Source organism: Strongylocentrotus purpuratus, unplaced genomic scaffold, assembly GCF_000002235.5.
Source record: "Strongylocentrotus purpuratus isolate Spur 01 unplaced genomic scaffold, Spur_5.0 spur5_scaffold_20, whole genome shotgun sequence".
NCBI classification, from domain to species: domain Eukaryota; kingdom Metazoa; phylum Echinodermata; class Echinoidea; order Camarodonta; family Strongylocentrotidae; genus Strongylocentrotus; species Strongylocentrotus purpuratus.
In genome coordinates this window covers 20,985,963-20,999,007 of record NW_022145606.1, presented here as the reverse complement: position 1 = coordinate 20,999,007, position 13,045 = coordinate 20,985,963, and the positions used below count along the sequence as shown (strand labels likewise).

The 13,045-nt window shown below is 35.3% G+C and overlaps 1 protein-coding gene across 1 annotated transcript in view; it reads right to left on the bottom strand.

The window, feature by feature from the left end:
* Nucleotides 1-13,045, bottom strand: part of LOC105446150 — a 108,223-nt gene that overhangs the window by 23,439 nt on the left and 71,739 nt on the right. The window contains exons 2-5 of the mRNA XM_011682583.2: nucleotides 2,659-2,764; nucleotides 1,791-1,860; nucleotides 565-717; nucleotides 47-109 (exon numbers count right to left, since the gene is read on the bottom strand). Coding sequence (XP_011680885.1) covers nucleotides 47-109; nucleotides 565-717; nucleotides 1,791-1,860; nucleotides 2,659-2,764 — 392 coding nt within the window. The remainder of the gene's footprint in view (nucleotides 1-46; nucleotides 110-564; nucleotides 718-1,790; nucleotides 1,861-2,658; nucleotides 2,765-13,045) is intronic.

The window sequence follows — 13,045 nt, the reverse complement described above, 5'->3', positions numbered from 1 at the left end:
AAGGCCACCAAGTTCCAGTAGGATTAGGATGAAAAATAATAACTACCTTTTTACTGTTCATCCCATCTTTGGACATTTTTGACCAGCTCTCGATGTATTCCTTTTCGCTCTGTATTATAAATAAAACAATGAGCAGATGGAAGTGCATGCCGATATGAAAGTTATTAAATTAGATAATGTTGCCATCAACGATTTATTTAATTTTCGTTTCATCATCCATTTCCACTTCAAGATAAAACAGTTTTATAAAATATTCATAATACAAAGAAATATATGAAAAGATATCTGAAAACACATAAATGGCTTGTTTAAGAGCCACACGTGCACTTTTACAGGAACAAAATAGGTGTCGATTGACAGAAGAGTTTGCTTAATGCAAGACAATGGCTTTCAAAATAATCTTCGGTCTCGATTAGCTTAATCGAATCTTTCTTAAGAATGATTGGTTTCTTTTCTGCACTGCAAACTGTTATATAATGTTTAATCATTGAGTAAATGTTAAATACAATGGGGCACAGGGGGATATTTTGTATGGCATATACACATATATAAATGTAATTTTACCTTGTCAATGATGGCATCCAGTGATTCGGATTGTTTGAGATAATCATCATGATACACATCTAACATCTTCACAAGTTGCTGTTTGTATTTCGCTGACTCCACCAGCTGATCGGTGACAGACGCCTCTATAGCCTCACCAAGGTCACTATGATCCTGTACAAGAAAATAAAATAGGTGAATTCATCCGTTCCATTTTGTATACACTCGTAAAAGCTTTGTTTCCGGACCTAGCACGTTCTACAGGTAACAATAGGGACTTTTAGATTCTCACGAAGACAATAGGTCTATGCTACGATCGACGTCCTTGTAATGCACTGCCTTCAATGGACGTCACACGTATCAGTCCACGCAAATCTAAAAGTCCCTAATAACATTTACATGGTAATACAAACCCCTCGTTACAATACCTCTTTAACCTTCAACCCTTCAGTCGCTTTATTCGTCGCTCATATGCCCCACGCGCAATTTCGCACAAATTCAATATGCACCAATTGACTTAAAGGCTTTTGTAAATTTAGCCATATTGGCCCGAATTCACAAAGCAAGGTTTGAGCTCAGACCAAGGTTTGAGCTCAAACCTCCTTTTGTTTCGCCAAACCTCCTTTTGTTATTTAGAAAACCTGTTGTAAATAACAAAAGGAGGTTTGGCGACACAAAAGGAGGTTTGACCTCAAACCTTGGTCTGAGCTCAAACCTTGCTTTGTGAATTCGGGCCATTGGGTCTTGATTCGATCCCTAAAAAACCCAGTTAAGATTGATCTTGCACTGGAAACATTTAAATATTGGCACCTGTTGTATTTTTATCCGATTATAAATACAATGCGGAACAGGGGGATTATTTATGTGGCATATAATGAGTTAATCCTGCTAGAATCCCGCCGCTTTAAATGCTTTTACGCTTTACGTAATTCGTTCCGGGGTACCTATTGCTCCTATTTCGATAATCTGTGTAATAAATAGTATAGACTTTGTGCGCAAATGAAATAGATGAACGACATATATGAATAAACAACTAAATGAATCATCCAGTGTAATTTAATAAATATTTTATCAAAGATTATATTTCATAATGTGCCAAATTAAACAGATACGATGGCCAAAAGTCGATACAAAAACACTGGATTAAATGATGCCATTCAACATATAATTTCCGTTTGTTATTTCAACCAATTGTTGAATAAACCCAAAATACATGCATACACAAAAAACATCATAACTGTACGTACTTGAGCTGCCGAACCATACGCATGTAAAACATTTTCCCAGACTGTGAAGAGATTTGTGCATTCTTTCCATCTGCCAAAATAAGAAAATAAATATAACAACAAAAAAATATCAAATAAATTTCAAGAGGTAGAGTAATGCTTATTTCAAAGTACAGTAATTAAAACATTTTTTTTCCTGAAATGGCAATGACAATCTGGCTTACTATTAATATATAATGTATATTTCTTCCCATAACTTTACCGATCCCTCCCTGTGACTTTCCAGTTTGATCAATACATGTCTAATAAAAGAATGAACTCTTTCTACCAAAAAGAAACACATTTACATTCATTTTTTTAAATTAATACTACTAATAATTGTGAACATTAACAATGCGCTATGTCTGTCCAAAATGTTGTTTATTGTAAATAAAAACATACTAAATAAAAAGTCAGGAGACTCATATAATTCAGTTTACAAATTAAAAATACATACAGGAATATAATTAATCAATACTTTTAGTAATCTTCATATTAATTACTGATAATTAACTTAACTAGTATCTAATATTGGTAAAATAGTACGTGCTGTAAGTATTCTATAACATTTAAAAAGTAAAATACGTTGTTACCATTTTCTAAATGTTTTTTTTTCAATTTTTGCATACATCTTCAAATTAATAAGTATTTTTTTAAAACCTAGTTAACATTTCTTTAGAAACATATTTCTATGTAGATGTAAATCACAAGAGATATGATAATACAAAATATAACAATTAGATTACATATACGAATACGTAAGAAGACTCTTTGAACCATAAAGAAAAACACTGTACTAAGTTGGAGCATTATGGATATTGAAATATTGATAGAAAAGAGATGTGCTTACCTCTCTTTGGCCAGTAGTGTTTTTTCTTTGAAGGTTTCTACCAATGACTGTAAACTGCGTGAGTAGTCTATGTGAGTACGAGCTATGGCGGTGTGAAACTCAGCCACTAGGATAAGAAAGTGAAACAAAGGTGAAAAACGAAGGTAACCATTAACTGAAGCTTTACAAGTCGATCATTTAAGCTCTTCTGGTTGTTGAACGAATGCATGTGAAACTGTCGTTGAAAGTTGGGTCATAGAGGAGATTTTCTTTCATGGAATTGTTTTATGAAATTGTAGTGCAATACCAACGCTGTCATTAGAAAAATGTTTTGTTAATGATCGTCCTGTCAGCTTAATAGTTGGCTCAATAATAATAACAAGTTATTATTCGTGCAAAAGATGACTCTCCCACCCTCTGGCAAAAGGTGATACATTTATAAGCACTCATGTTTCACGTCGTTATATTGTACACAATCAGTCGAGTTCCAATGATAACAATTTGAAGTTTGAATTGAATTTCTTTATTGTCATGCACAAAATAAAATGAAGGCATAGAAATCGTTTTACAGCTCACATTTGTATAAATATAACAATACATTAACATATCATAGACAGTAAGTACAAAAAACATAAATAACATAATAATGTAATATAATTTAACCTCTCTGTTGAGAGCCAGGGGAATTATTTGATTATTTGTACACCCCTGGCTCCCAACAGACAATACTAACTTAAATAGTAGAAAATGCACATGACAACAATCAATGTCATATAACATATAAATATAACAAGTCACAGCAAAGATCTAAAATCAATTATTCATCAATTGTTAAAAATTCCAGATAAAAAATAGTAATGATAATGATGATGATTATACTAATAATAATTAAAATTATATAACAAAATTATAAAAATAACTACAAAAAATAAGAATTAAACATAATAATAACGATAGTAATGGAGATCATAATAATAATGATGATGATAATAATGACAAAAACAATAATACAAATACAAATAAAGATATTAAAAGCAACCACTGGTCTGATATAGCTCATTTTGCATTATGACATAACGTCAATATGCGCTTCCAAATAAGTTTGGATTTATTATCTTGCCTCTGACTTCATGTTCGGTATTTATACGACCACGCGCCCAATAAATCTTCTCTATGACCAAGCTGCCTTAATACGGGTGAGTGCGGATGACACGAGGGTGTCGATTTATGAGACACTATGCCCGGGAATGATTCACTTACATACAAGACTGTCACTTTGATTTAATAGTGTCTCTTTAATTGAAGTAAGCCGCTTCAATCTCAAGTGAAACCATTCGTGTTGACTGTGTTCGACATTCCTATGCCAACCGTTGCAACCATATCAGTAGGCATAGGGAGCTCGTAGTGTTGTTAAGTTTATATTATGGCCCATATTGGACAGATAAAGATGGATATGAAAGATTAAACTACAACGGAAATCCCTGGAAGATGGGAGCTAAATACCAATGAAGTCAATTAAACTAAATATTATATATTCTTCCTGTCCGCCTTCTTTACTATTGGCACGTTTCGGTTATCGACTGAGTGAATGGTTACTAGTTGGGAAATGTTGATTAGTTCCCTGAATTGATTTTGTCTAGGGGGTGTTTTTTGTTAAAGAACCCTTTTTTAGAATATAATTTGTTTGTATTGTTTGTTTAAAACACTATCTACTGAAGATAGCGATGGGTGCAGCAGTGTCTTATAGGATGTCGTCTCTGTGCGTATACAGCCGAGCGCCGAGAGGCAAAGCGCCACAAGAACCGTACTACAATGAATAATTTGGAAGCTAAGCTTCAGGAAATGGGCTCATGATAGACCATAACGCACCATGGGAATTCACGTAGATCATGGTCATCGCAATTGGACTTTCATTCATCATATATCATCGTAAATCCCCTCGAGGAGAGGGTTATTAATCAAGTGTCAAGGACTAAACTCCTGAGGCGAAAACGGGGTCGAATCCATGTCGCAGAGTTTGCTTCAGAGAAAAATAATATTCAAGAGTTGTTAAAGGTATAGACCAGTTCTGGTCATGCGATTGCATTATGAAAGAAACGTTATGGAATCGATCAGAAAAGTTTATTATTTAGCATATAAGTATTGGTGTGTACTGCAAGGTTCTAGAATCATCAAAATGATAAGAAATTTGGCCCAGTGTTAATAAAGTAACCACAAACTGTACCAAACAAAATGTATATGGGACTACGCGATAGCTATCCAGCCTGGATAGATATAAGAAATTACCAAATACATCAATTAGTAGGCGGTTTCCCTGTCAAAATTTATATCATCACGTATAAGTAAAAACATATTCGTTCACATGATCGGTAATACGACCTTCCATTTATTTTGTTGAGAGGGGGCGTTTCCAAAACTGGTCTACACATTAAAGCCTTTCTTTCGTTTTATAATCCGTGACGAGAAGAAAATGAGAGAGAGAGAGAGAGAGAGAGAAAGACGTTGACACCTCAAATAGGGGAAACAAACACTTTGAATTGTTGTACTAAAACTATATCACTTTTGCTGCTTTTAAGTGTCGGCTTGCATGGTGATGTAGATACTCCCCCAAGAAAGATAACCGAGTCAGAGTCCTTTTCAGGACTCCTCTACCCTCTCTCTCTCTCTCTCTCTCTCTCTCACACACACACATGGTGCACCCGCAAACCTACTGTATAATCACTTATGTTTTAAAATGGTGAACATGAGCCGTTGATGATCTGTTAAATCTGCCACTGGGCTGAAAGCACGGAAGTAAAGACCCAACCTTTATCTTCTAACGATGTGCAGTGATTCATTCAATTAATGTAAGTTGATATAATAGGGGTTGGAGTCTCTCACCACTTCATATTATTGCATTTGGTCTTTTGGGGGTTTGCCTTGGTTTTAATTTCAGTATAAAACAACACGTATGTTTATACAAATGAACATAAACAAATAATAACAATTATTCAACAACATTACGGTTGGGTTGCTCCTTTTGGTTCCTCATTCTATTAATGTAATTGTTCTGTTCGTATTAGAGGCTGTAAATGGTCTTTCTTACCGGACTGCTAATATTGCATGTGTATGACTGTATTACGTAAAGGGGACCGACCGCTATAGGTTATCTCCGAGGGACCTGGTAATGGAGATGCATGGCTTTCCAAAAGATACAAGCGCATCCACCTGGTTTCAAATCCCATTTGCTACAATACTACTGCTCTACCACTGAGTCATTGCATGTACTCATTTATTATGCTTAAAGTCCCTTGGTATGGTATTCATGGTATGGTAATCATTTTCCAAATTACAATATGAAAAGCAATACAGCAAAATATAAACGTACATATATCAAGAATATAGTGAATGGCTAATATCAAGAATATAGTGAATGGCTGGATACCTCACTCAGCTGTATTAACATGACAAAACGGTTCTTCCTTGGGGCCCAGACATAATCAAATGGAAATGACATCCAGAAAAAAACAATACACATCTAAAATTGCAGGGAACCTGTCCTGTCCCATCCCTTCCCAACTACATTGGTACAAAAGTGACACACCTTCAAATATCAAAGAAAGCTAAAGTTCTTATATTCAAATCTTTGCCTACAATTATTTCAGTTATTTGACAATTTAATAAAAATAGGAAGGTCATTAAATTAACGTGACCCTTGATATGAACACATTTTTCGACAACACTCACTCTTTAGTTTTGGTAGTAGTAGCTTTCCCTGAGATCTTATAAAGTATGAGTAATAACAATATTTGAGGGTTTTATTTAAATAAGACTGAGCCAAACTTTGCAAAGATTCGTAGAATATCATATTTTAGTGCATTCAACTTCTGGACTGTAGGAAATTCCATCATATTTTAAGATGAATAACATTATTAGAAATACCATTGAAAGGATTAAATTTTGAAATAATGCGACCGGCTCTCTTTTGTATTTGTTTTATACGGTCAGTGTAATTTTTTTTTTGCTGAATCATATACAACATCAGCATAATCAAAAAGGGATAGATTATTAGTAGGAATTAAGAAAAATAATTGTTTGAACAAAACTCTGTTTATATAAAAATGCATTATTTTCTATTTATTTCACTTTGTACATTTTGGATTGTGGTAAATTTATAGTCATTAACAAAACTATATTAATAATAAATAGGATTAGTTATGACATCTGAGTCCTGACACGAAGTTTATACTAAAAAATCACTGGTAGCTTATTTCGAATGCCGGATTTAGGTCCAATGTAATGATTTCCGAAGCATGGATTGATCGGTAAGGATATCTCATTTCAGATAATTCAGAACGCTACATTAATATGTCCACTAAATATCATGCCTGGTGAAATCAATTACTTCCAATTTCATTTCCTATACCCTATTAGACATCAAACTCAAATTAAAATCACTCCAAACTTTTATCATCTAGCAAAGATATTATGTAAATCAACTTTGAACAAGATATGAGCTACCTGATTGAAATATAGTCCTATGCAGATTAATAGTATTTGTCAGACATTTAGGAATCTACTTACTGACAGTTAGACATTACACCCGTTGCATGTAGCCAGGAGAGAGGGCAAAATGTTATTATTCAACTTGCGAACCCCTAGCAAAATGAATGATTGATCTAAAGATGCAGTGATCTATTATTCATAGGTATCAACAGCAATAAACCATATCTTAGTTCTAGAACGCTCTCTACGTCAGAAAACCTTACCGTGAATCCAATGGGATAGCTAAATGCCACGACTACAGACCGTTCAGACTAGACAACATTTATATGAAACTGGTGAAAAGAAAAGTTGTTTACACCGTTGTCTAAAAAATGGACTAATGTTTTGTATTAACTCTTTTAATGAATAATTTATTTTTAATAAAAAAAGTTTATAACTTCTCAGAACGCAATTGGGAAATCTTAAGTTTCATAGTGAAGATTCAAAAATTAATTCTCAGTTGTAGTGAGAATAAATCATATTGGCAAAATCATTTCATGAAAACAGGGAAGAAAACAATATTCCAACGTTATGGGTAACAGTGTATTAATAATTAGTGTTTATCGAAAGACGCGTAGTGACTGGTTCACAACAAAGTATTAGGAAACCTCATATAAGTCAACCAAAATGAAAAGGTTATTTGACATGAAATTGGCCATTCTTCAGTGCGCGATGAAAATATGCTCTGTCCAGTTATACGATTTCCGTCCCATCTGAAGATGATATTACAATATGACCCTGTTTCTGTATCGATTTTATGTTAGAAACGCAGCCCAAACTTGCTACATTACGACTTTAATACGAAATTCATAAGGGGAAGTTTCATGAACTATAGTATAGGTAGACGATTTTCGTGTCACTGGACCATGAATTATAGCAGTCTAAACGATGACTATTAGTCTACTGACTCCTGGGGGGAAGACAAGCGATGGATGCTTAACGTTGGTTCGCAATGATGGTAAATGTCACACACTTAGGAAAAGAGCTTCTCAGTTAGCTCTCTCTTTGTGTGCACAGGTAGTCTTATTAGATAAGTCTTTCAAAGATTATTGAAAAACTTGGAAGTATACATGTTCGCATTTATGGACAGGTAATTTTCAATTTGAATGGAACGACTCCGGTATAAATTAATAAGTCAAAAATAAAACGTTATGGTGAAACATTGTAAAGTATTAGGTTTCTTATGATATGTGGATTAAACTGATCAATCTCCATATCGGTTTAGTGCATTTGAATTTGTTTTAACATCAATGATTTCATTTTCAGATGAATCTTTAATATATTTAGAGTTGGAATTGTTCTAGCAGAAAGGGGCTTGTCATACAAATCAAATCCGTGGCTTCAAAGTCATTTGTTTTAAGTAGATGGTAATCAAAAAAAGTTACATTGAATTACCAGGTTCTCTGCCAGAAAAATATAAATTTTAACCAATCAATTGACAAGAGGCAGGGTCATAAATATAATTACTTATACAGTAACACTAGAGTAATACTTGTAATAAATCATACAGGGAAACAGAATCGAAGAAACAAAAACCATTTAAAATGAGAGCATGAACAATAACAATGTTTTAAGTAAAACTTGACAAAGTTAAAGCGAACATTTTGTAGAATATGATCTAATAAAAGTACATTTGTCTATCTTTATGCGATTGCCGTCTGTCTATGTTGAACGTATGCAATGATTGTGAAGATTCCCTTCTGCCAATTACAAACTAATACAACGTCACGTGATCTATTTTTTGCAGGTGGAACCGTGAACATGTTTGGAACTTAATATAATCGATCTTGTATGTGTTACTTTTGCCTAAAGGAACATTTTGATGCTCCCGGAAGACGGACGGGATAAAAAAAGATAGCAATTCTTCTAATTTGTTCATCATTGAATAATAAAGAAAAACGCTTTCCATTTTTCCGAAGATTGTATAGAGCCTTCATTATGCCATAATCTGCTTTCCATATGGTAGCGTACATCCTGTTCTTGAATCAGTGCTTCATGAACTTCAATATACTTGGTGCAATTCAGTAAAACTTACTTAATTCAGAACGTCAATATTCCCGCCTCATGCTAGATCCTACGTAAGCAACCTTTGATAGTGACATTATGACAGTTTACTTCAGAGTGGGAGAACGAAACAACTTTAGCATCTATACTCAAGGTAACCCCGGTAGACTTTGTGCGTATCGCTGCGCAAAGTTCACATCAAACGTCATTTCCGGTCTTTTCTTTAAAAAAGAGCTACTTTGAAGCAGCCTCCTAATGGCTGCCAAACTAGGTTTGGCGAGTCAATCTAACATGCATAGATCGGTCAGATAGCATTTCGTTGAGAAATGTCACGTCACGCTCCATTCACATATTTACATCGAGAGCATCTAGTCTCAAACCAGTCGTTATTTGCATTGCTGGCTACTCCTTCCTGTCGAGCATGTGCTAGTCTCCAGGTGCAGGCTCTAGTAAGCCATTTTCGAAATGTAACTAAATTGTATGCATAACTCTTGATTAAGTACTATGTTACAAAGTTTTTAATTGTTCTGTTTCAAATTACTTTATTTCAATAGCCATAGTGTGAAGTGCTATATGATTATTTGAACAGGAAAATAAAATATTCAATCATAAAATGCAACTTATTAAACAAGGATCTTTGCCATAAATTTGATAAAATTAAGGAAATGTTTCATTTGACACTTCAGTCTCGAGCAAGGAGGTTCTTCCTACCATGTGCCCATTTACTTCATCTGGGTGGAGAATGGCAAACGTACATTAATGTCGAACCGCGAACCTTGTGATCCACAGTCTGCGTGACGAATTAGCTAGACTCGAGACAACTTTTTGATGATATTCTAATTCCATTGTGATTGTGTGGTTTTGTTTTGGTAGAAGTCAGGGAAAATTGTTTAACTAATCAACATTAATTTGACCATGCGTTTTTGGCTACGTTCGTTTTACGACAATATAATCAAATGCAATCTACTTGACATTTCTTCAAAGTCGTATTTTCAATGGAATAATTTGTTTAACCAAAGGGAAAAAGATCCCAAAATGCAACTTTTGATGTAATTTTCCAACATTTGTTCAGAGTCAAACATACAAAGAAAGGTTCTTTAATTACTCAAAATCCTTCCCACTACCGAGTGGGGCTTAACAACAGACTACACAATTGTCTCGCGGACAGTTTTTCTAGAAAACGTTTTAAAGTCTCTAGGCACATGACATTTGTTATAGGTCACCAGCCACGCTCAGCAAAAGCCTTACTTTGGGAATAAAATCACGTCGTTAACATTCAAAGCGAGGGATCGGTAGGAGAGAAAGTCTTTCTAATGACATATATTGACTCGAAACATTCACGCAACGTCATCTATCGCATTAACACGTTAACTCTGCCAGTTAACTCATAGCATGCCATGAGGCTTCATGCACGCTACCGACTATAGTGCTTTGTACAGGCAAGAAGGCCATTACTTCAGTGCCTTGTGCGTGCAAGCACGCATTCGTAATAACGGTTATTGTTCATGCTCATTGGACTGTGCTGTGTGTTGTGCACTCGCTATCCATAAAACCATCTCGTTAATCAGATTATCTCAAGATAAACTTGGCACGGAGGGATTTGGGGCTTGGCATAATGGGGATTAGCCCTGTGGCATGATACGAGTTAACACTTCGACTGCTTTCTGTGCCTCTCTGCACGGTCGTAAGTTAGCTGCACGTGAGATTATGCGCAATACAGTAGGAACCGAAGGACGGAGGTATTTATTTGTGCAGCCCAACTGTAAGGCAAAACCGCCCATTTCCGGTCTTGATTACCTCCTTCGCAAACACCGCAACATTTAAAAAATAGTTGTTGCGGTATTTGTACACTCTATATCCCTTTAACACTTTCTGTGTATCACCACATCTCTCTTACTGCACAATTATTGCGCAATACAGTATATCTAAATTCCAGCCCATTCTTTTTATAAGGACTTTGAAAACTAAACTGTAAATTATTATTTTACAAACTGTTATTCATGGTACAACATACAATATGTATGACCGGGAGGTCGTGGGTTCGAACCCCGGCCGCGTCATACCAAAAGACGTTAAAAGATGGGAGTTGTTGCTACCCTTGTTTGGCGTTCAACAATAAGGTGATAGAGCAACGTCGATCTGGCGCTGCTCAGTGGCTGCCGGGCTCACGATCAATTGGGCAAAAAGAATTTCCGTTTCGGTTTAATAAAATTTGGAGTGGACTATTAGGCTATTATTATTATTATTATTATTAATATGATTAGCAGCCAATGGCTGAATTGTTCACACTAAAAGCAAGTTTAAGTATACATAAAATACAAATTTAGAATATATACAAATGACATCAAAATTACGGTAAAGATAACAACAAGATTAGCACAAGATCAATAATTAAAGTAGAAAGAAGCGACGGCTAGAATAGACATTTGTATTCCAATACCGACTTCAAGATCAATTATATCTCATCACGTAGGACTAAGTAATTTTTGTAATGTAATCAAATTCAATACATAAATCTTTGTATAATGCCTCTTCAAAATTATTTGATTTGTAATACCTGTAATAGTATTGTAATAGTTAGAATGTGAATTGCATACATTTCGTGCTGTTAGGTAGGACGAACCATAATGTTTGTTTTGCCTAGCAACAATTAGTGTATGCAACTCACATTCTGTCCACTGAAATACAATCATGTGTAAAATATGAATGAAACAAGCTTTAGCATGGCACTTAACACAGATTTAAACATTACATTTTATTACATTGCGGAAATGTTCCATTGTGTGAGTTATGGCGGCCAGACATTCGATCACGTTACAAGTTAACGCTGCAGAGTGTCAATGGAGATAGGAATACCACCTTTACATTACATACACACAATGGGATCATCTGTTCAATGTCATACACGAATTAGCTTATATTTTCTAATCGTTTGCTAACGCGAATTCCATCGCAGTCTATGGCTTACACTGAATTGTTTCTCGCTTTATTTGAAAAAGATAACAAAATCCAAAATTGCGATGTAATGTATGTTAATAATATCTAAGGGTGCTCTGCACAAAGAAAGAAACCCACACAAAAATCGCTAGAAAAATATAAAATAATTTGTATTGAAATTGGTATAGTTATGTTGATATTCTAGGTAATAAATATGCGCAGCTGATATTTCTGACTCGAGTGATAGTATAACCTAACATCTTTCTACTCGTTGTGTCCCTTACTGTAAATGGAATCTGTGCTTGACCACAGGCCAAACAGAGCTACCAAGAGAATAGACGCTTTTGTCACGTTCTGGCAAGATTGCATTCCATTGGCCGAACGTTCCCTATACAACTGAAAGCTTCGGTCGCTACATGGCGCAGGAAACCAGCCCCAAATCACATGAAGTGGCATTTGCCTGACACGTGGATGCGTCAGTGATTGGTGCGTCTTTGACGCGCTATGTACGTTAGAAAAATTAAATAAACAAATATTGTAAAATGAATTGCTAGCAAACATTTCGCCTGAGTGAAAACGTATGGGCCAACTGCCTCAGGAGACCGCAGTAGCTCCTATAATAATGCAATGGACAATCGTTTGCAAATGGCATCAACATGTTGCTGCACCAAAATACACTACTCCCTACTCCCTACTCCCCCCACCCCCACCCCCCCCCCCCCCCCACCCCCCTCCGAAGAAAAAGGTTTACGTGAGTGCCAGATGCACGGTATGTAAACAAAATTAGCTGACGCAAAAACTAACTAACTAAATATACATATTTAGGTGCAATTAAGTGAAATAATAAGAAGCGAACAGGGCTTGATTTAATTTCATTTTGCCGGGGCAGACTTATTTAGGGCGGTTAACGGCATCATGACTGAACGAGCCGTCATTTCAACAT